This window comes from Varroa jacobsoni, unplaced genomic scaffold (assembly GCF_002532875.2).
Source record: "Varroa jacobsoni isolate VJ856 unplaced genomic scaffold, vjacob_1.0 scaffold_1204, whole genome shotgun sequence".
NCBI lineage: Eukaryota > Metazoa > Arthropoda > Arachnida > Mesostigmata > Varroidae > Varroa > Varroa jacobsoni.
Window position 1 is genome coordinate 150,971 of NW_019214106.1, and position 24,779 is coordinate 175,749.

General features: G+C 37.4%; 3 protein-coding genes across 20 annotated transcripts in view; 1 reads left to right on the forward strand and 2 right to left on the reverse strand.

Annotated features, from left to right (window-relative positions):
* LOC111267634 (uncharacterized) overlaps positions 1–2,073 on the reverse strand; it is a 28,365-nt gene extending 26,292 nt beyond the window's left edge. For 5 of the 7 annotated variants that reach the window (XM_022845977.2, XM_022845980.2, XM_022845982.2 and 2 more), the window contains exon 1: positions 1,401–2,073. In XM_022845977.2, the coding sequence (XP_022701712.1) occupies positions 1,401–2,018 (618 nt within the window). In that variant the 5' untranslated portion in view covers positions 2,019–2,073. Of the gene's footprint in view, positions 1–578 lie in introns of all 7 variants that reach the window. The other 2 variants (XR_002684750.2, XR_002684749.2) reach the window with 1 other exon arrangement.
* Positions 2,074–2,107: 34 nt separating this feature from the next.
* LOC111267637 (uncharacterized) overlaps positions 2,108–24,779 on the forward strand; it is a 31,421-nt gene continuing 8,749 nt past the window's right edge. For 2 of the 6 annotated variants that reach the window (XM_022845992.2, XM_022845993.2), the window contains exons 1-3: positions 2,108–2,680; positions 5,481–5,634; positions 24,223–24,418. In XM_022845992.2, the coding sequence (XP_022701727.1) occupies positions 2,434–2,680; positions 5,481–5,634; positions 24,223–24,382 (561 nt within the window). In that variant the 5' untranslated portion in view covers positions 2,108–2,433 and the 3' untranslated portion in view covers positions 24,383–24,418. Of the gene's footprint in view, positions 2,681–5,480; positions 5,635–10,031; positions 10,092–24,222; positions 24,419–24,779 lie in introns of those variants that run through there. The other 4 variants (XM_022845995.2, XM_022845991.2, XM_022845996.2 and 1 more) reach the window with 4 other exon arrangements.
* The window catches only part of LOC111267636 (uncharacterized), a 26,315-nt gene continuing 4,528 nt past the window's right edge, over positions 2,993–24,779 (reverse strand). For 3 of the 7 annotated variants that reach the window (XM_022845990.2, XM_022845989.2, XM_086971388.1), the window contains 6 exons: positions 18,480–18,650; positions 16,515–16,613; positions 16,303–16,347; positions 12,468–12,503; positions 8,971–9,102; positions 6,189–8,305 (listed from right to left, as the gene is read on the reverse strand). In XM_022845990.2, the coding sequence (XP_022701725.1) occupies positions 8,141–8,305; positions 8,971–9,102; positions 12,468–12,503; positions 16,303–16,347; positions 16,515–16,613; positions 18,480–18,650 (648 nt within the window). In that variant the 3' untranslated portion in view covers positions 6,189–8,140. Of the gene's footprint in view, positions 4,137–5,398; positions 5,831–6,188; positions 8,306–8,970; positions 9,103–12,467; positions 12,504–16,302; positions 16,348–16,514; positions 16,614–18,479; positions 18,651–24,779 lie in introns of those variants that run through there. The other 4 variants (XM_022845985.2, XM_086971389.1, XM_022845986.2 and 1 more) reach the window with 4 other exon arrangements.

Genomic DNA, 24,779 nt, shown 5'->3' on the forward strand with positions numbered 1-24,779 from the left:
AATTGAGATGTGATACCGTGCGGTATGTTGTTTTCTACGTTACTGGTTATGTCCTATAAATTATGCCAAAAATTATTAGTGTATTACCCAAGAGTGCGGGGAATTTATTATAATGTCACTGACGGCAACAGTGAAACCATTTAGCGGGAGTAAAAGTGCAACAGGTGATGAGCTGGAGCTTGAAAAAAAATGGTTACGATAAAAAACATCGGTAATTAGGAAACATGAGAACTCATCAATTACTCATGAACTAGGTAAAGTTCATGAGGTAATGTTAAGAAAAATACGAGCGCTGTTGTTACCTACAACACTAAGATATAAAGCTTTTAAGGTAGCCTATGAAAATAATCGTTAAAACTATCTGGGTAGCTATTAATGGACCAACATGTTGAAGCATTGACTAGATGTTAGCACCTGGCATTGTACCGATTCGATCCACACTATGGCCAGTGGTCCCTTAACAAGGAACATGCTACAGATATTCAAAGCCCACGTAAAACAATAAGCGTACAAAATCGAATTGGCATCGTTGTTTTAGACTAAATTGAAGTGGTAGCGAGGGGCTGTCACAACTCTACCATTTGCGCAGGAATTCCGTTCCCACCGTCTTGATAAACCACACGGTCAGACTCAATTCATAAACGGTGGACCCCAATCTGGCTAAGGCCTGTTGCAGAGAGATGAAACTGGTCCCGTATATAACTGAATCGTTAATCCTCGTTAGTCATAGTTGAAGGAAACGTTAATCTTACGTATGGGTCTGTGTTAGTGTATGTTAGTGGAAATACCGGTATTCTGGAGCTACCTCTGACGCAGTGAATGGGGCGTGTTCTTCGGGAATTAATTTTACAATATATTTTAATATTTTATAATGTGTAAAATTCCTAAAGTTTTCGGGGAGATTAAAAAGTTTACTACTGGGTAGAATCTTCATTACTCCTCCTAGAGGACTAAGCGTGTTAATTAGGCCACTAGCTGGTGTTCCTCCAACTGATCCATCATAGTCCTTAATAACTCTCGTAAATATTTCTGCCCGAACACGCCTATAACGCCTCCTAAGCGCATAACACCTCTTACGAGCATAACGGCGACCCTGTCTACGTTTACGCTGCTTAGTCCTAGTTCTTGTAAGAACACGCCTCCTAAATGCCATATTAACAGCGTCACGAATAGCTGGAGCCGCAAACGGCGGATTCGCGTAGATAAAATTTCGAAAGAATCCAGGGTTTTTAACTGCTGCCCCTACAACCACTGGAACTGCATGTGCAATAGCGCTTCCTAATCCTGGTTTTCCTAACGGTCGATAACGTCTTTTAAGTAATGGTTCTTCCATATAAGTACTGCCGATATATTTCGCAGTACGCGTCCTTGGCTGCACCAATAACAATCCTTTTACGTACTTGTAATTTAATCTTTGTTATATGTAACTTCCTGTTAACGGTCACTGGGTTTGTGATTTTCGCCAAATTTGTGATTTTTTGGCGTACTCCAAAGCTTTTTCCAGTGCCAGGATATCCGTAAACGATACATAATTTCGTTCGATGATTACGTTTAGCACCTAGTTTCAAGGTAGTTGCTAAATCTTTGATTCCACGATGAAATTTTATAAATGCCACAGGGTGCGATTCAGCAACAGCACCAATGGGATCGTCTTTATTGTCTAACAATGTATCCACCACATTATATAGGTCATTTCGCTGACCCTGAGAGTTTATACGCCCAAACTCTTCGAAATGGCCAGATTTAATACAGTATTCTCTGTTCTTTTCTTCAGAAGCTTTTGCTATTTCAATGTGAGCACGATCACTGAGTAGAGCTTTGAATCGGTCCAACGTAGAAGGTTTCTCTGTTGCAGCGTATCCCTGGAGGTGTTTTGTTCCGGTGTTAGGAGCTATCTCGTAACCCCAAATGATATATCTGAATTGGGTTACATTTTCTTTAATATTTTTCAGTTCTTCTTCAGTATAGTTATTCAATGTCCACGCGGCTCTTCTAAATCGTAGTTGTCGGGCAGCCATTTTCGTGTTTGGGCGCACAAAGTCTCTCGGGTACAGTATTACCCCGAGAGACTTCTGTGGTTAATATAGCAGGTCCCTACAGGAATGACGTCACCTCCAATTGCCCTCTCCCCTACTGGAGAGATATCCACTATATAAGTGGACGCTTTGCCTAAACAAGTAGACATGGATTACGTCAGCAATAGCGCGTATACTCTTGACGATATCATACGTGGCATGCTTAAACAAGATTATTTTATCAAAACACTTAGCTTAGAACTCAAGAGACTTAAAGGAGATCTTGTATGTGGAATAGGAAACCCAGTGACCGTTAACAGGAAGTTACATATAACAAAGATTAAATTACAAGTACGTAAAAGGATTGTTATTGGTGCAGCCAAGGACGCGTACTGCGAAATATATCGGCAGTACTTACATGGAAGAACCATTACTTAAAAGACGTTATCGACCGTTAGGAAAACCAGGATTAGGAAGCGCTATTGCACATGCAGTTCCAGTGGTTGTAGGGGCAGCAGTTAAAAACCCTGGATTCTTTCGAAATTTTATCTACGCGAATCCGCCGTTTGCGGGTCCACCTATTCGTGACGCTGTTAATATGGCATTTAGGAGGCGTGTTCTTACAAGAGTTAGAGGCTCCCTTGAAATCTACGAATACTGGAAAGGTAAATTGGTAGGTAATCCTTAACGTTTCTCTGACGTTAGCGAATAGGATTCTACATGCTACTATAGTCGTATGATTCATCTAGATACCGTGTTATTCCTTGGGTAATGCACTCAAACTTTGCACAAGCGCATTTGGTGTTTTTATCAGCACATATAAGAAAATTTCGGAACAACGGTTCTTCTTTTCCATACCATGCCGCGACGACTGGATTTAGGAATGACAATAAGTATTGCATCCCTCCATTAAAGGAAAAGCAATCTGGAAAAAAGACGTTTGTTTAACAAGACAGTTTAACACTGCGCCAGCTGTAGAATGGTCTAATTGTGTTTATTCCACATTTATTAGTTACGGGTTACCAAGTACCTAAATCTTTTGGAGGGCATAGAATTCTTTACTTGGTAGTTCACGCCCGCCAGTTGTTTGTCAGCTGGCGCTGCGAGTACAGCAAAAGTAATTGTTGGCACGGCGTGCAAGATGGTGATTTTAAACAAGCCGACATTTTTCGACGGGCTGCATAAACTGAAGAGTACAGGATGCCGATGCGCACAAGCCTTGCCATCAGTCAAGCATGGCACTGAAAAAACCTCATAAGTCATTAATCCGTTTTAGGAGTTTCACTGTAGTTTTTTTCACGGAGTAACGATTTTCTTCACAGCAATAATGCCATGACCACCTTGAGGTCTAATCCAATAAAAATGTGTTCCTGGAGTTGTTCTCCCTAGTAGAATAAACGATTATCTCTGACGTATTTTATCTTCGTCTGCGTTAATTATAATATAATTATAAATTTCCTGCCAATGACAGGAAAAGTCAACCAGGACCTGTAGGCCTTCAAAAAATAGGAGCTTCACGGTTTTTTAGCAGCACTATTTGTTACTTGGTGGCATATACACCGCCATAAAAATTTTTGAAATGCGCAAATAATAACATTGTGTTCCACAAGGCACGCGGTACGGTTTTTAACTCTATGATTGTAAAACAGTACGACTTTGCTGTTTGGATAGACAAGGTCCGGTTTCTTTTGAGCAGGACAATTTGAAACTGATTTTCAACGAGGTTTGGTGCAAGTGTTCCTGGGCGTAACCTGTGTTTTCAGCACGACCAGGACATAGTTCAAGATGTGTTCGACCTTCAGTAATAGCGGCAATTCCATCGTAGATATGAAGATATCTTAGGATCTTTTTTGAAGGTCTCAAGCAGAGGTTATTTTTCTTCACATTCTTACGATGCTGACAGAAGCTCTGTGCAGTTGTAGGCAGCCCGGCTGTCTGCACTGTCGAGACTTGTCGTAGCGGGCCGCTGGCGCTACGGACCTTAGATGCTGTATGGACCTTCCATGTACCTAAGATATCAGCGGGTACGGCAAAGCTGTGCTTAGACACATTTTGGCTTTAACCTTGTATGAACTAAGCGCTTGAGGAAGACTTCTTTCCACACTGGACGAGTTTCCGCCTCTGAAATCGCAAATTCTAAAATCATAGTAAAATGTTTTCCTGGCATCGTTTTTGTAGGAACAGTAATGCTTCTAGGAACTTCTTCAGGTAGACGATTATAAAACATGTTGCTACAATATGTTCTTATCGCTTCTCTTGGGGGATTCCTCAATGGTTAGAGAACGTTAACGTAATGTCTGACCAACAAATGGATCTGTAAATATCCCATTTTCAGTTACCCGATTTTGCCGGATAATTTGAATTCTAAACAATAGTTGGTTGGCAATAGCCACGGTTCTCTGAAAGGCTGTACAACCTATTGGTCAAGTTTTGTGCAATTATTCTTCTAGGTGCTACAAAATGTATTAGATGATAAATCATAACCGATGGCATCGTCAAATTTCATATCCTTACGGAGGGATATATACCATCGTCCTCACCCGATTGCACCGCGTTCAATTTTATAATGCAATAAGAAATGCAAATTGTTATATACTAATATTTTAATTTTGAAAACTTCGTCCGAAGCTTTTATAATAAAAAGCTTGCCGTCGTAATGTTCATCTGTGCACCATTTATCAAATAGCTCAATTCTGTTCAAGGTAGAATTTGACTCCTCTAAATCTAAAGAAATAGAGATTGATAAAGAGACTTCCTCACCTTTCAGTTAACGAACTTAAGTAATAATCTGAGAAAACCGAACCTAATGTATAAGAAATAGGAATAAAAAAGTAAGAAAGCACGCTCTTGCCCAGTTCAAACAAAATCATGCACTCTGAAAACCTTATAAAGTCAAATGGAAACCATTATTGTTAAGCTATGCTTTTCAAATTTTTTAATTTTTTCTATGTTGTGATCGTATACACAGATATCAGAAGTCACGCATAGACAAATCGAATCATAGCAGTTGTATACAGGTTATTGATTATATTAATCGCAAAGCATGGATGGAAGCATCAGCATTGCCTTAATAGTTGTTACGTGCTTACGTTGTTTATCGACACGTATTTATATTTCAAAGGGTTTAATGGCTGAAATAAAGAAAATGAATTGCTTTATATGAATGAATTAGTTTTTTCCGCACTAAAAACACTAGTTGACGTAAACTACCTTTAAGGCTGAGTGCGTGAGAACCACTCTGAGGATACATTACGTAGACAAGTACTCGTCCAAAATGAGTAATACCGCGAAAATAACATGCGATAATAGATATGCGATTTGTACGTCTAATTCTGAAAAACGTCGGGATGAACGGTAGCCTTTGGCACGCTTTTTTCGAACACTTTTCCTTTTTTATTCTGTTACATTTTTAATTTAGCTACACATTCTAAATCTCTTGATTTTCTTTATTTTCTTTGTGTTTAGATATAAGACTTAACCGAAACACGGACCCAGATATGAACGTCCCGAATGAAAACACTTTCGACACCTCCTTCACTTCGCGCTTCATTGAGATCAAGTTTTCCCCGAAGGAGTTATATAAGAAGGTGACATTCTGGTGTCGCGTTTTCATTTACAGGTGTAGTGCACAACTCACTTCATGGCTTTGCTTTTTAAATATTACCCATATTTTTGATAAACTTTTACCAGATATACACGGCTTTGCAGGATGAGTTAACTGATATTCGATGCTCTTAAGCTTCACGATTGTATTTCAGAAAACCGTATCCTCATCTTGAAGCTATGAGTTCTTTTTGCTCGATATCAGAGGCTTGCTGAAATAGGATTTCGAGTATTTTTGGTACATTTTGCTCGTAATATTGCAACGAACATATGCAGCTATTCACACTGCAATCCAACTAGAGACATAGCGCGTATGTTAAACCATAGCTACAATATGCCATTTAAGGGCTATTTCAGGGGATTTGTAAAACCTAAATTTCCTCTTCAGTCGTTACTCGTCAAGCTGCCGTGTTATTTCTTGTACTACAAAATTAAATGAAGACGAAAGCAAATTCGCCTATTCTCTCTATGATTTAAAAATATGCTTGCAGCAGGGGGATTTTCGTATAATGGTGTAATCTAAAGTCGTTTATAGTTTTGGTTATCATTCAGTTTCGGTTATCATTCAGTTTCAGAGAGTACGTCGTGTGAAGTAGGCAAATGTTACATCAAGCATGAACATGTTTATTCTGGGCGTAGGGTGCTACCTTCATTCCGTCGAGCCCGGGTGGTCCCTGAAATAAAAAAAAGACATTAGATGCACTATCAATCTAAGCCAGCGAAAACGTTTGTCTATCTTCAAGTATGATCTTGTGGAGAAGAATTTTCTAAATAGTTAAAGTCAACATGCAGTTCCTCCGCATTAACCTGATCTTTTCTAACACACGGAGAATCTGTACTATTTTTTAATAAGGAATTTTAATAAGGTGGCATGATGGCTTGGACGGGTGAACCTCTCGCTGAAGAAGCCAAGGGTCGCTAGTTCGAGCCCCGCTAATGACGCATACTATACAATATTTACGATTAATTAAAAATTTAATTATCTTATATTTAGATCGATATTTAATTAACTTATATGTAGTATAGGAGTATATTGGAGTATATTTAGTGTATATTTAACGTTTAGCAGAAACGATCTAAATATAAGATAATTAACTTATATTTACATCGTTTCTCCTAGTATACCTGTACTCACACAACTGTGTGATGTGCATCACTGAAGTAGCCTTCAATAACACAGTCCTACATATCTGAGTGCCGAAAGAAAACTACTGGAATCAACTCCTACGCAAAATTGGTATGCGGGTGTTGCCCGAAATCACCTCAGACTCAAATTCGCATGTTACCTAGTTAACTAGATTAAGCTTTCTCCTGCCTTTCAGTTTATTACCAGTATGTAAATCTACAATTTAGTGGTTTTCGTAAAATTCCCCCACACGTTTTATTGAGGTAGCTTACGAGTCCGAATAGTCAAATTACTCAATTTTTTTTTGTCATATAACTTTTCGTTCAGAATCATCATCAGTACATCTACTCTCTACTCCGTCATATGAGAGGTGCCTAATATCTGCTGTATAATGATGATCAGCGTGCTGATTTCAAACTCAATTACTGTCTCAATCTGTTGGTGTTTTTCTTATTCAAGCGGCCTATTTAGCACAATCGTTTTCTCTAGAGTAGAACTATCGCCATTTTTCTCCTGTTCGTTTCTTTGATTACGCTCGAACTATTAATTTTTGCGACGTAGTACTTTTTGGTTAATAAGAATGGCTATTATTATAGGTTGTCTTAGGTATATTGTATGTATTGGTAAATTTGCTACTATTAACATCCGGGTTAGCGTGTACACTGTTAAAATCTCCGACTAGACCTAAGGTGTTTCTATAAGCGAACAAAATGTAAGATCATTAGAAAGGCAATTACCAGCCTAAAAATTTAAGGAATCTTTACTACCATACTTGTAAATTGAAATACAAGAAAACTGTCCAAAGTAAGGTCAGAAATAAAAGGGAAAAGGTAGAAAGATTATTGCAAGACAACAAAACGGAAAGAAATCAAAAGGATCAGAAATCAAGGCAAAAAAACTAAAATGTATTTTGAACTGTATGCTTACATACTGATGAGCCATAGAGATACCATGGATAATCTTGTAAATCAAGGCACGAAAAAGATACTGAAGCCCAAAAGGCAAAGTGAACAAGTGAAACAATTAGGGCAGATTTATATGAATGTGCTACGTAATACATTCAAAGCACGTTATTATTAAAGATTATTAACGCTAAAGGCTTTATTTTTCTTCTACAATTAAATAAAATTATGATATCATTGCATATCACAGTAATTCGTTAACATTCAAGTGCTACAAAAGTTATTTTTGATGATGCGAAGACAAAAGGTAGACTTAAGCTCAAAATGTCGACGCTCTATATACTGATACCAGAAGTGAAAGGCTTGTCCTCTTAGAGCTAACTTTTGTCTGCTCTAATTTTTTGTATGTTTATAAAGATAAGTGGTGCTTGTTTCAATTAGCAATTAGCCCAGGAATTTATTGGGCTAATCGCTAATAATAATAATTGCAGTTTCTATAATCTTTTGCAAGCAAAGATTTGACAACATTTCACATAGAACACATATGTTGTACGTGCATTGTGTATGCTTACACTCACTCTTTTTCCTCGCATGCCTCGTTCACCTTTGTCGCCTTTGAGCCCGTCAAAACCAGGTGGACCTTGCACACCTTGATCACCCTAAAATACGGAAAAAGTTGACTACGCTGAAACTCATTATTTTATAAAGGGTAGCTTAATGCAATGCCTAGCGTATTGAAAGTGAATAAGATGGATGCATCATATTCGGTCACGTCGATTTTTTTCAAATTTGGCAAAGACACTTCATGGTCGAGAAATATCGGGAAAGGTATTAGTTGAACGAAACATCATGTCGTCACGCGAATTAAAACTGATTAAAAGCTTCGTTGTTTGTCAAATTAGATTGCTTTACATTTTCTAGGAGCCGCGAACCTGCATAAAAATGCACAGACTAAAAAATGTCGACTGAGGGGTAAAACGGTTATTACACTAATACCGGCATGCTGTATTACAATATCTCAATGGTAATGAACCCTATTATTTATAGAAAATATTGGATTTTCTTTTGAACACGACACCGTTTTATTTACCGTTAGGCATGTATGTCATACCAATTTCAAAAAAAAAACAAAAAGACACACGGTCTTGTACATGAAAATATACGAATAAACTGAATTATTATAATAACTATCATTATTATTTTACAATCGCAATTGAGCAGGTGTTTGATTTAAGAACGCACAAGCCTTAAGGAATAAGGCAATACTAATTATAACGAATCGCATTGGAATTTTCAGCCCATTATGTATAAAATATAAATATACCTTCCGCCCCGGGGGACCAGCAGGACCCGGCGGTCCCGGCGGTCCGGCGGGACCTTCGATAAATCCTGTCGGAAAAGTGTTCCCGTCTAGCGTTGTCGTCAGTCCTCTATCACCCTTATCACCTTTGTCTCCCTGAAAAGCATAATTATTTTAAATGCTGCTATTATTGATAGTCCATAAATGCCACTTCATATTTTGGGTGTGTACCTGTAATGGTTTAGATACGTGCTATTGATACAACGTCAGCTATCACTCTTGCATTTGTATTATTAAGCTTCGTAGTCACATAAATCGATTTATTATCCTAGTTACCTAGTTACCTAGGTTACCTAGTTTTGATAACTTTACGTTTGTGAAGCGATTAAATGCTACAACAACGTCACACAAGTAAACAACAACATCAAAAAAGGTTTTTTATAGTTGTCCCTTTTTCGATTACCCTCAGTACTACTATCTAGCCTTGCTTGAAGGACCTGTTAGAGTAAAAGCCTTAAAATGAGCCATATGGAGAGACCTAACAAAGCAAATAGTTACCATGTCCATTGCTTTTTTTATTGCTTAAATCTTTATCAAGGTAGTGATATGGGCCTATCTACGTATCGTTCCGGTTAGCAGACAAATTTATTATAACCACATCAGAGCAGAAACAATGCAGTTAGACCACTGCACGGTACCCCGTTAGGGGTACCGTGCAGTGGACAGCAATTTCAGGTTCGCTATAAAACCATTGTCGGGTTCCTTAACATCCGGCATTTTTTTTATGAATGCAAACGGGGAAGTCGAGGTGTTTCACTTTTAATGTCGTAAACAAGTCAAACTAGACCGATAAAACTCTGAGGTATTTTTACGACGATCGGACGAAACGATCGGTAAAAAGAGATGATTCAAAATTGTTCAGATTCGCGCGTACTAGATGACCTGTGTGCCACTACTGTTGCTACTACTTCATAAAACAGGACTGGGCACTCTAAAAATGAATAGGATGTATTAAGCATAAGATGCTATCATCCTCGTTTTCCTAAAAACCTTAAACTATTTTGTGATATCGGTGATATTTTCAGGGATCTTGCAGCAAAGATTACAAGGATTTCAGTCTTCACTTTTAAACTAACGTTATAATTTTCCTTTGCTACGAGAGTTCCGGAAGTCAGAAACCGCTTATTAGAATTTGTTAAACTTCATGTCATCAATTCACACCTCAAATACTTTAGTTTATGTTTTCCTCCTGTAATACCTTTACAATGGCTAGAACGAAGCGAATCCAGAACGGGCTGGGTCTATTGTACACAAGTGCGCAAGGAGAGATTATAGACTGGCCTGCTTAGCAGGTTTTCGACGACTTCATTCGTTCGTCTTTGGTGCTTCAGAAGAAGATGGCAAATAACATATAAGCCATAGACCATCATTACTACTTTCGCCTTGAGGCCTTCTCGTCTATAATGGTAGGCATACTTTTCAATATACTTCAGTTCTAAATTTGTGTATTTTTCTTTGGGAACGAGCAGCAACCCTGCTAAGTCGCATCATAAGAGCTAAAAGAGCTTTGTGGTTTTATTTATAGGGAAAGTGGCGGAACTTTCAGTGGCATTCCGCGTTTACTCTATTATGTCAAAAGACTGACATTTACAGTTAGCCTGGATAAACATATTCCCACAATGACTAGTCTTTGTATAAAAAAATAACAACAATGCCAGTAGTTGAAAAGACTTATAAAATATTTCACGTCTACACAAACCAGGGAAATAAATTATTTAGTTACCCAATTTAGGTCAATGCCAGAGCTTGTTGCTTCATTTTAGAAAGCATTACTAGGTATACCAAGACATTTGTTAAATATTCTGATTTGTTTGTATACAAGAGTCCTTTTGACCGTACATTTTTGACAATCGCTTTTTAAATATGTGTTGTACAGCAATACATGCTTCCATAATTTTTTTTTGAGCATGTCTCTCGTATGAACGTCATTATCACACACACAAAAAGTACATTCGTTATTGAAAAACTACTTATGAAGCCACATGTATAGCTAAAGATGTTAGCCCTAAAAGCAAATATATAATTATGCCTTTGGCTTCGAAACCTTGGCGGAGGTTTTCGATGAGTCTCTGCAAGATCTCCCACAAAGAATATGACGTCACGATGCTTCACGACAGTGCTTAAAATAGGTTTTCCCAAAGGTTTGCCCTCTGTATCGAGCGCAGAAACATACCTGCTGGAGGACAGTACATAGCAACTAGTAACTTGCACTCACCAAGGTAATAAACTGTATCTTAACATATGCTTGTAGTCGGATACAATTTAAGATTGGAAAACAGCTTCATCTAACTTTTACGTGCATTCATGAATACACTTGGGCGCTGCGTATACAACTATATGTATAGTGCACCCGTAGATTTCATATACATTTATTGCAACGTATTCTTGGCTTCGACAATAGAAAAAGGCAAAACAGACACATTGTTAGGTAACCAGATAGAGATTGTTGGCCACATCTATGTCATACTTCTTACGAAAATATTTTAAGAAAGAAAGAGAATTCTATATAAGGAGTAACTGATAATAACTGATAACAACTTCGTAGTTGATATATTTAATCAGGGCATGGTAGTACTTGGTTAGCTCTAGACCTAGAAGGGTAGGTCAGGAACTCCCATCTTGTAAATTTAATTTCGCAGTTCGGAGATTAACTGAGGATATTCAAGGTATTCCAGATATAGTGTGAAAAGTATTCTTTTGTAAGATTAAAAAGTGTGTTGCCCAAGAAATTGCAGTATGACATAGTATGAAAAAATAGTGAACAAACAGAAGACTTTGGTGGAAAGCCAATATATTTTGAATCAGATGACAAACAAATGCCGCACAAGCATTTGGACGAAATCTCTTAACAAACAGGTTTTAATTAATTCTTCAAATCTGTTCAAATCTGAAACGGATCACAAAGTCTAGCAGAACTGTTGTTAAACAATTTTATCTACCGTTATCCTTATTATAATATTATATAATGTTATGAGTATAAACATTTACCAATCGAATCTACTATTTCCATTATTATTATATATATTAACGGGTATCTCTGTCAACCAAATATGTTGTCTGGGAAAGAGACAAGGGCGCAAAAAGATTTTCCGTCACAGGTCCTTACACCGTATGTTAGCTAGAGCAGGAAAAAGGCACAAGAATCTCTACACAGTACCCGCGTATTGTATAGCTACATGCGAGTTTCGATACCACTGTTTAGCTAGCAGAACACAGAGTAGCTGTTATAAGCGTTAAACATCATTATAATAACAGACTTGAGCTAACATAAACACATAGATAGTAATATATTTATACTGCAGAGTTTCAAGCTTTCTTCTAAAACTATTTTCTAATTGATCTAGCAATATTAATGGCGATAGTATCAATTTATTTATAAGCTCACCCTTCTAATACTGAATATATTTAAAAAAATCCGATCATAGCTAATCATGAATGTATTGATTTTCATTTTTACTCACTTTGGGTCCAGGCAGTCCCGTGTCTCCAAGAGGGCCCTGAAAATTAACTCAAGTGAATGTGATATCTAGGTGTATTTGTGAAATCGCTACCATTAATTTTAATGGTGGAGATTTACAACGTTTGATTAAAATACTCATTGAGTGAATATTTGAGCGTAAATGCATAGATCTAGTAGGTTGGTCCAGAAAGAAGCGAAAACAAACGCACGGGGCCTTTTATATATATATATATATATATATATGTTACAGGGCATATATGAATCTGTGTATTTTCGAGCTACCAAATTTTCCAATATAATTATTATTGTATTATTATTATTAATTCAAGATGGCTAATATTTAAAAAGCGTTAGCAGGGTATCTTTATACTTGAAAATTCTTTTATATATGTGCATTTCGCACTGACTAATCTATACTCTTACTCTCAAGATTAGTGAAGACCTTTGTAGACATTTATCAAATATATGTTTACCGAACACCGCGCATGATCGTTTAATCTTCTAGCACGTATGAAATGACTTTTAAAAAAAAGAGAAAAAGATTAAATTTACGAAAAGGCACCAAAACGCAAACCTTTCGTTTTTTAAAAAAGACAAGAATCAGATATAGCGTAACCCGAGTTGTTTTGTACTCACGCCACTGATCGCCTTCATTTTCTCAATTTCATCTACTTAGGATTTCATCTACGTAGGAGTATGATCCCTATATATAAATTAGCCATTTGTGCGGTTTTACACCCAGCTCTAAACAGTAAAATCAATGACAAAGCGAGGAAAACAATTACCGCGGAACCACGATAAGTGGCACAGTTTATAGGCGGATTTAGGAAGCTATGAAAAATGAGGAAGATTTTTGTGAGAAAAGATTTTTAGAGAAATACAGAATAAAAAAGGCACGACTTGCAGGATTAATAAGGAAAGAGAGCAGAATGTACAAAGCTAGACTGTCCAGTTTGATGGAAAGGCAGGGGCTACAACTCCGTCAATGACACTTAACACTTGGTTCTCCTTCATAGCCATGTCTTAATGGTATTTGGTTCGTATTTAAAACTATTATTTGGATATTCTTTAAAAGAATAGAACATACCAAAAATTAATCCCCGTTCTTCTGACTAAAGTTGTAGAACTCGAAACAATTTGAATTGCAGTTTCTTCTAGCCTACACAATGACCGACGGAAAAGAGGTGCTTAACAAACGCAATCATTATAACCAGGCTTGCGATTATGGGTTTTGTTATTTCATGCGCGGCTCGCAAGGGCGTCATGATCCAGGTGACGGCTGAATTTATAAACTTTATAAGGCTTACTACTATTATGTATAATGCTAGAACGATGTGTCGTGCGGATAAATAAAAATTGGTACCGCTAATAGTGCGTCGTCACCACAATTGGTATCACATTGGGTTTATAAGTGCAACGTCGCTGCCGGCTTCACAACTCTTGCAAAAAGTGCAGGGGTCAAATGAAAGCGACCATTTATAGCGGAAACCGGACCATATGCAAAGTCAGCCAGTGTGAGCTGAGGGTCGTGCATTTGTCCACTATGAGGGTAGCGTTATTCGCAGGCTAAACATATCTAGAATTCTGTGACTAAATCAGTTCCCGAAAAAATAGAAAGAGGCTAAGTTGGCATCCATACCAAAGCTAATTGGACGACTGGGATCAACCCTTACCGTGATGTAAGTAACCAGCAAAATAGAAAACAAAGGGTTGCTTCTAGAAAACTACTTCGGATTTTAGAAAAAATGGTCGACTTACTTCACTAGTAATGAGTATTGGGTTTCGACTAAAGGAAATGAAAGAAGACGCCAAAAACCAAGAATCTCTGTTTGGCCGTTCTTCTGGGCGTTACAAATGTCTTTAACTCAATTAGTGATTATGTACATATCGGAAAGAAAGAGGATATCTTCATACGTCCAACGTATTATCGTTAGCTATTTAATTGACCGAAAAGCAGAGCATCGCACTAAGTATGAAATTTTAAAGACTTAACTGTTCAAGACGTGTAGCTGGTGGTTCCAAAATAACATTCTGTTACGTTCAGTACTGGGACAGCTCTATGCAGTCACGTTAGTACGTCCTGTAGCTGATGGTTATGTTTTAATAGTTTCTCACTGTATGCGGAAATATTGCCAAACAGAAGAGTCACTGGGTTCACTACTGTCCATCATTCTCTTAGATGCTAGGGGCGTGTTGCAAAGGAACTATGCAAATACAATTGTTTATAAATAGTTCTGCGGGCGTAATAAATTATATTTTTTTGATAATTTTTCTTTTCAAAACGCATTGGAAACACTTGTATGCAAGATTGCAGTTAAGCTGTCCAGTGCGTTGTTTATTTTAGATAGTAAGTGTGTCTTTTTAACTTTCTTGTTTTGTTTTGGTAACGTACCCAGAATTGGTATTTGCGTTTTAGTTTTGAAAAAAAAACAGTAAAGTTGTACCAAGAGCTTTTCAGTGGGCCGCCAATTTAATGCTTTATGTATACGTAGATAAAGTGGAATGATGCATCTCCATCCAAACTCCATCAGCGGACGAAATTAACGGTAAAACTTGGCCTTCGAAATGGTTGCCTATCAATGTTGTGCCTGCTTTTAAGCTTCATTCAAACCAGCCTAGATTTTTATTTAACACTACTATAAGGTAATAGAGTTGTACCAGGGGCTTGAACGCAGCCTAATGATGCTTTACAATTGCATCTGGCAAACTTCCCCTTCAACTTCCTGGCTCTCAGCAGGTATATATTATCTATTATATCATCTCTTCCTTGGTTATGTACCCTCAATATCTACTGCATTCAAATTGAAGTTTGTTTCTAATTTTCTGTTCTTCGAGATCAAGTTACGAATATAACGTAGGGATAAAGGATTTAACGTGACTCTGGAAAATGCATTATAGCTTTGCTGACCGCAGATTCTACTTCCAGAATGCTGTTTTTGTTGGTATTATTGATTATTGAGGACGACAAAACCAAAATCGGGAAGGGTGGTTTTTCAGCAATGGTCATACCCTTTGTTAAAATTACAAAAAACAATTCTGAATGGTTTTCTACTCAAGGTGTTTTTTTTTTGTGTTTTGAGATTCGAGCACGGAAATGGGATGAGAAGAGTTTTCTCTAAGAGCTGCCTGAAAAAAATTTTTCTGCAGTTTGTATAGAGGATGTTGGTTATTTGCCGGTTTGGCATAAATAGTTCCCACAGATATTACATGTTTGTATAAGTCAATTATATAATATAAAACGAACGGTGTTTTTGTCATAAAGGGAGTAATATCATACATTTGAAATGACTCTATCCATATACACAGGAAGCTAGGTTCCAAGCCAAAGAATGATTCACAATATCGGTAGCCCGTGCCTCGAACGACTGAATCGAAAACTTCTTGTAGATTTTGAACTTAAGTAGGTAATTGCGTATGCAGTAGACTGTGCAGTTCGTTTATGAACGTGTATATTAGAATTATCGAAATTAATTATAGAAGATAAATATATAAGTATTGCAATATATCGTGCAGATCTACGGTTGTTTATTGGAACCGAAAGTAACTATTCTTTAGTGTTAGGGAGGCCCAATATTTTGCAAATATAGCCCTAAGTAATGTGTTAAAATGTGTAAAATAGAATACTCGCCTGCCACGCGGGGAATATTAGGTATATATATTAATATAATATATTAGGTATGGTAGCATAAACTCGCGTAACCTTTAAAATTATATAATAACTTTAAACGGATATAATTAAAGACTCCGTAAAACAACGCCTGGTGTAAGCTTCCTAATAAACTGTGAATTAGGCTAACACAACTAGTTAGGTAAAATAAAGTACTCAGTATACTTACTCGGTCTCCAGATGGTCCAGGTGGTCCTGGCTCTCCTGGCGGTCCCTAGGAATAGAAAAAATTATGGGAAGTCAGGACTCATTGGGCAAGCATTCTTTTTGTGGGATCTTAAAACCTGCCTCAGATAGGTCGTACGTACCACAATGTATATTAATCAAGGTTTAATAACTGGAAAAAACATATAGTTGCATCTCTTTTTCCAATTTACGTACAGTAGGTCCAGGTGGTCCGGTGCCTCCGTCGAATCCAGGTAGTCCTGGAGGTCCCGGTGGACCGGGCGGTCCTGGCGGCCCAGTTTCTCCTTGTGAACCCTGCAATAATAACGATAAGTATCGATTGGAAGCAATGAGCTCTAAATTATCCACTAATCTCGAAGTAACACGCCCTCGCGAGGGAATCGATAACTCTAGCCTTGTTAACTTCTTAAATTTTCGCCTTAAAAAATACTGTACAGTCCCTTTTTACACTACATATTTTTTCGGAAAAAAATTATCATTAATATTTTTTTCCCAAAAAAATAAATTTTTTAGTCGGTGTGACTTCTCAGTACAACACCTGTTTTGCTACTGCTTGTCAATATAAATCGGCATTATGAATATAAATATGCTATTTACAGATTTAATTCGAAAAGTTAAACGCTGGACTGCTTGATTGGAGTACCTGTGGAGTTGCAAGAACAATTAAATCTGTACATACACTCATCATAGCATACATTCATTAAATTTGTGTACGCTCTTTTGAAAAAAAACTGATTGTTCATCTACTGGAAAATTGTAACTTATTCGATAAACCAGTACTCCTAAATGATTCTGTGACGAAGCACTGAGCAGCTTTTGAATTCTACACGTAAGGTTTTTGAATAATCGTTTCCATACTATGTGTGATGGGATCCAAGGTATTAATGTAGAGAAATCTCATCTCTCATAAAAATTGAAGCTCTTCAGTTACTGAAGATAGGTGCTCTATGTGTTTTTTAAAGCGTTTATCCTGTCCTCTACACTCACGTCGATACATTTATACGCCACATTGTTGATGCCCAACATGATCAAAATGATTTATGTCATTCGAAGATATTTGTAAAAATTTTACTCGGATAACATTTTTATGCAAAATATATAAATATTTTCTCGCTATGATTTGGGAACATGAAGAGTCAGTATTCGCTAGCATAACTATTGTAGACGCTTCTTACCGTTTGCTTATGGTAGTGCGATATCGTGTTTCCCTACTACCTGAAGAGACACAGAAATACTCTAGAGACGAACCCCGACACATTGTGAACTTTCAGTGAAGGTTTGATGAATAGGAAAGGTGATGAACATGACAAATTCTTTTTCTGCTTGGTCCCCCCCAAGTTACTATTATTGAGCCCCTTACAGTGAAGCAATGCTGAAACAGCAGTTGAGATCTGTCGTAGAAGGGATAACCTGGAATCAGTTATCGCAAAAAGTCTACAAAACATGACCTGGTCTTGAACTGAAGCTTGGTAATTTCCACATTGTCGACTGACTGAAATTGAGTTGTGTTTGAGGCAGTAATAACCTCCTGTCATGAAACAGCGAAATTTTCGCATGGCGAGAAATCTAATAATACTGACCAGAATCGGGCGCTCGGGATCTGTTTCTTATGTCATCCACGCATTATATTTAAAAACTATATAGGTTGCAATTATGGCAAGAGACTCGAAAGCTTGGCTTTGAAATTTTTAATTAGTCGTTGACCCGATTACAACAGCCGGTCGGCGACAACAGCCGGTGGGCAAATGACTTAAAATTCTGAACATAAACGGAAGACCATGCTGGATGACTTCTAGACAGGATTGTAATTGTAAACCTATCAAGAAAGGCGCAACGTGTAAGGCTTTTAAAGGTTTAGGACCGGATGTGAACAACCTGAAAACAAAAAAATTCCAACCCGTATGAAGACGTCTCTTAGACAGCGTACACAATGTAACAATACTTGCTGGGGGTGCTATAGTTCTTCGGAACAAGGTAAACGTCTGAACTGTAGGTGTTGGCACACCTCTTTTTTTTTTTAACTTATTACCCTGCACAATTTAGTACAGGGTACGTGTGCCCCTGAACCAATATCTCAAAAACAATACAAGGGTTTCTCTTGATTTTACTCAGCTTATATCATATATTCTGACGATTTGCCTAATTTGGTGTATGTATTACCTTGATCATGATGATATCTTGGGGAGTGATGGAACCAACACCTGGTGGAAGTGCATTGCTAGAGCTACTCAGGGCGTTTCCTTGTCCGCCCGTGAAACTAAACCCTGCTCCATCGCCTTTTTCTCCTTTTTGGCCTGCCTCCCCTTTAGGACCGTCCATACCAATTGCACCCTAAAATAATATTTCGCAGTAAATATAGCAATATATTAGTAAATAATAAAAAGAAAAGAATAAGGGTATAATATAAAGTTCACCGGTTATTATTTAAATGTTTACCATACAGTTTGTCATTTGAATATGTATGAAGTTTAAAATACTTACCTAATTAAAATCAAATGTATAATTGAAGCAAAGAAGTTAACATTAAATTTTGCTAACTGTATCTTTTCATTCCACCAGTTACAAGTATTCTTGAAAACCTAGATTCTTCAAAAATAAATCCACATCAATAGAGTTGGTTAAGGGTCAATGAAATAAACACAAAGAAACAAAAATAAAATCTTATCTAATTTTATTTCTCGGCGATTGAGGAAATTGATAATTTTTATTATTTTTAATATTAAATCTTTTAAACTAACTCAATCCTCTTGTTTGACTATGTTCTGAAGTTATTGAGGATTTTTCTAATATACCTAGGAGGCGACAAAGCAACCATATTAGCAGTACTTGTAGTCATTACCATTCTTAGTCAATTTTATTTTAATAATTCGTTGTCACCATTTGTCAAAGCTGAGATTCGAACTAGCGGTTGCCGGAATACACGTTTATGTTTATCATAGCAATGAATTTAATAAGATGCGTCTTAATCATGTTCGCCACTATTATCATTATTATCATTACTATTAATCATTATTATTCATCATCAGATCATTATTATTAATGCTGGGGTGTCAAGATTGGGTTGCATGGACGTTATTTCATTATTACCATATTATTATTATCCCGTTGCGTTGAAAATAAGCGGCATTAGCCTTGCCACTGTGTAGTGGCCTATCGGGTTGGTATCCATATTAGACAGAATACCTCTAAGAAGTCCTTTAATATTTTTAGCAGATTGTTTACTAATACGCCTTGTGCTTTCCACTGTAATTGAAATAAGCGAATATCTAGCATTGATATCACCGCATATTCGAATCTGTTTTATATTCCTGGGTCGGGCGAACTATTTGAAGTGGAGGTACCCCGATAAACGTAAGAGCAAATAAATGTGCATGAAAAATTCAAGTCCAATGCTTGCGTACTCACACCATCCGCTTTCTTCCGCCATTATGCCTTGGACACCTTAGCTCAAGCGTCAAAAACAATTCTACACTGCCAATAATCGCATGTAGCTTTTCAGATGTGGCCACATTCGGGGACAACCCAGCGGAAACCGCTAGCGGTCACCGCAGTTTGTGTAATATCATCCAGAATTCAATGAGAGAACCATGCAGAATAGACTTTAATATGGCATCGAGTTGAGGATTACCCTAAACGTGTTGTCATCAAGTCTTTAAAAAAAAAACTGCTCTTTTGTAGGTGGATTTCCGCTGAAAGATGTTTCTTTATTTAAATAACTTTAAATAACTTTATATTTTCAAGAACCAAGAATATGGTGTCCTGTGTTTTCCTCTGCAAAATGTGAATATATCTGTGACATTAATCTGTTTCACCGTCACAGTTTCATTTTGTTCCGCTAGTGCGGAGACGGATTCATCGTGGACCAAAGATTTGATCAGTTGGCCAAATTAGAGTACTGACGCCACGTAAATATGAACTAAGGGGAACTTTGTAATTCTACCGTTGCCCTTACCTTCAAGCCGCTTGTTCTGTAGACCAGCTTGTCTGTTTCCACTTAATATCAATGAAATCGACGTTGACTACTTCGTTCGAATGCTCCCTATCATTTAATTATCAGCTAGACGATCCGTTGAGTACTCTCTAGACGATACCAAAAACTGGAATCGATCAAGTAAACCCCGTTAAAGGGCGGTGCGGGTTCGGATGTCCTGTCTAGGCGCTTACAGATACTAGAGAAGAGACAGCTGATAGACTCCCCGCGGTGACTTACTGGATAACATAGGTCTAGGTTTTAACTCGCGCATTGATACACTTCGTTTCGGGGCTAACCGATTGAGTGCCTAATGGCGATACCAGACTTAAAACTCCAGCACGCAGACTTCGTCGATTCCTCCAGAGAGATAACGCTCTCGCGCGAAGAGATAGTGGCATACGACTTTATGCGGGTTTTTTTCTAAGGAAACCCTTACATACAGGGACCTACACAAATGTCCTAAGTAAGCAGCATATCTTTCAGGATGGGCCGTGTCTAACACGATACGGGATGCTAAGGAAGACATGCACACGGCCTTTTGGAATATGGGATGTCTTAGCTAAGCACAATTGTCACCAGTACTAGTCTGGTGGTAAAAGTGTGGAGAAAACGGATTTCCGAATCGGATGGTCACTATCACCTGTGATATTGAACGTGCATATTTCTCTGTGACGATTTTGCTAATATCGGCATACGTCTTTATTAAATAAAAATATTTTAGGGCACGTGAATTCTTGTGGCACTTCAACATTATCTCAAGGTCGACTGCTGCCTTAATCCATGATTTACTGCTTCTACGGCGGTTCGTGAATTAAGCAATTGTTCAGCAATTAAGCAATATTGCCTTGCGGCTGTATTATTTACGGATAACCTGTCATTTGAATATTATTACGAACTACAAAAGATACGGATATATTTCATCAACTCGATCGAGAAGCCTTAATATACTTGATTTTTGTGCTTATCAGAATACATTAGTTGACGCCCAAACTCAGCTACCACCAAGCCACATCACCCTTCAATATAATTTGAACGTTTGCTCCCTAAGCCACTTTTAGCAAGTCTTGATTAGATTGTGTGAAAACAGACGTTTACTATATTGGAGCTGAGTCTGCTATAATGGGCGCATGCCTCTTTTTTTGCAATTACGACTCTGCAGATACTCATATAACTTGTTTGTCGATTAGCAAACTTCCCTTGTTTTATTTTATTCACACCTAAGCGATAAAACATTTGATTCAGAATACTGCAGTTTCTTTTTCAGTCCAAGTTTGTTGACAGTAGTAATGCTTTTAATTTTGCGATGGTATTTGTAAGTCGAATGTATTTAGCCCAGACATAGTACGAGTACGATGCCTCGACAGGCGACAATGGCATTGAGTGGCGTCCCTTTCGCGTTCGAAAATATTTTCCACAGGCTTCACTATAGAGATATGTTTGAAGGTTTTTGATAAATGATCAGCCACTTAACCCTCTGCAGCATATAGAAATGGTGCAATGCTTACTTGACAACCCGATGAAGCTCGTAGCAGTAAAATGTTACTAGAAGTGGTATGAATTAGGACACATACTATAGGAGCGGACAACACACGCTATATTTAACCTAATCCTAATTATTCTATTAGAAGATATGTGATCATGTATCTCACACATACGAGGTACACATGATGCTTGAATGTAACCATAATATGGCTCCCTGTCAAAGAAAATAATTAGTTCTTCCACAACGTGTTCAAGATGAACCTGTAAAGCGAATAGTATGTATATTGATAGATGAATATAATCTTCAAAGGAAAAATGGGTCGAGACCTCAGGAATAGCTTACAACAAGACTTATCTCTGGCTATGCCTGGCGCTAGCCTCGTCGGTCTCGCGAAGCCAAATTCTATTATTGCTGCTAAATCCTTTTCGAATACAGGCGGTTGGTATTGAATACTTGTTATCAGTTGTGTGTGTGTGTGTGTAAACCCAACCATTTGATTTTCCTATGCTTCTCTTCCACAATCATCAGATTATGGTGCTAAAGCACGAAATGACACGAAAATTTTTTCGGTACGCCCGCCAAACTCTAGAAAATCGTTCGGTCATTTCAATTATTTATTAAAAAAAAGCAACACCTTGGATATGTCTTTGTTCATAAATGAACATCATTTTTGATGTCTTGATAGAGTTCTAGTAATAACGTAAAATATAACTATTTTTAAAAATGGTCAGAGTTTCGCCAAATTTGCTTTTATTTCTATAAGCCGAAACGCAGTCGCACCGTATTCTATGTTTCTGAGATCTAAATCAAGAAATACATGCGAAGTGATTAAGAAAAAATTGTTTTGTAGAACGGCGTGCTCACTGTTACGCTTCCTGTTTGGACAAGCTACAATTTGGATCACCCGAAATTCGATCCTGTATAGCTGAACAGCACTTTGTTATAAGAATCAAAATCTATAACGTAGCCAGATTAGGAAAAGGTGCTTACGAAGCAACGTTTACAATGCGAAATATTATTTATGAAAATGTTCTTACGAGATGGGGTACCCTTTTGCTGAAAGAACACATATTCATGTAAGCTTATTTACTGCCTTCAGTACCACAGGTTGAGGTTAAGTAACTCAGGAGCTGATGAGTATCATTCTAGGGTAACAGCCAATTAGTCTTGGAAACGTAGGCTCTGTAGCAGATGGTTTCAGTATTTGTCATGGGAAGCAAGTATTTATCATAAGAAGCAAGGAGAACTCGTGAATCATCCACTATTTTTTTCAAACAGACAATAACTCCAATAACAATGTAATAATAATAATAATAAATGCTCGTTTGTTACAGCTGTCTACAAAATCTGTTCACATTAACTATGTTATTCGGATAAATACATGCTGTCTATTTGACTATCAATCTATTCATAGCGCTCGAATGACTTCGCCTGGTTTCGTCACATAACACAATTCATAAAGCGTGTGGTCCTGTTTTTGACCTCTATAATCTGACTACGTTGTGCAATTCTTGCCGGCATTTCTTGATCCGTCTATTTATAAACTGCCTGACTCGCTTTTTTTCTCTGCATGACCTGGCCATACGACATTGGTGTACATATACACTTGCATCTAATGTCGCCCAAGATTAAAAAAATGTTTTGCGCTTTCTCAGAAGTTTACCATTTTGGGTCTAGTCCGTGATTTAGCGAATGTGATCTATAAGACTTTAAGCTAGCTTGCCTGAGAGTTTTTATATCATAAATAAAATATTCGAAGCTATTCCTTAGTATATTTTGCCTAAGTGTTAACAATTAATGAAAATTGGCTTGATACTTTGTCCAGCTACCGTTATTAACTTGATGTCTCATTTTGCAAATTAATGTTGAGCATTGTAAAAATTTTACTTTCGATACCATCTGCATATTTGTGTGATTGATATTGAGCTACCATGGCTTTTTTGAAAAACGTTAGCAATTCAGTAAGTGTTGCTGCAATTCGTCCTTAAAATGTAAAAAGCTTTGGCTGAAATTCACATAATCGTCCTGTTCTTGTGTACTGGATCTGCAAAAAACGAGCCTTGTTTGATGGATATGAAAATTTTACAGCTCCCCATCACCCTTTTTATATAGACCATCCACGCAATGAATAGCTGTTGGTATTAATAACGAAACATAAGAAACCATTTCATTCACAAACAGAATGATAAATTTGCTGGACAACCAATCTACAGTTTACCTCCCGCATATTAATGGCGCCGTTATGTAAAACGGATTGTGGCTCAGAAATTCTAATTACCTGTGTAATTAGAATTTCACGACTACAACCATTGTTTACGTTGCGACGCATCAAGCTGCTCTGCGGAATCATAATGATTTTCAAGAAAATAGCAGTTAAGACACATATGCACGGTTTGCTCGTTTCCTTGTAGCACCTGATAAGGGTTTCTTTTTCTTAATTCCATAAGCCTCATTGCGTTAAAAATTAAAATTGCACAGTCTACCGTCTGTGCTCGATGCCCAAGAGGACTGGTCAAAGGTGGGTTGCTAAGTTTACAGTCGGCAGCTTGGACTTCGAGGACGCACTTTATTCGAGTCAGCTATGTCAATATACAGAGGACCGTCTAAAGATGCCATTGAAAGAAGATAACTAACAAACGACTGGTAAGATATCCGTAATGGCGAAATATAGTCATGTGACTATTGTAAACTGTTTTTAATTGCCGGGGTTGGATTAAATTCTGGAGCCTGGGTGCTCCATAAGTTGTGTAATAGCAGTAGGAAGCAACAAGGAGTATCTTAGAAACTTGTTAGAGAACTTCTTTACCACCAGATCTAAACATTTCTAACAAGGCGGACTAAACAAATTTATTGAAATATGAGTAAAGGTCGTAGAAGGTAATTGAATCAACACATTTATTGTCAAAATTTCGATAAAACACTGTTTAGTCTCGATAGTGCGTTATAGCAATATAGTTGAAATATTTTTAAATGTGTGTTTAGCACTATATATATATATATATAT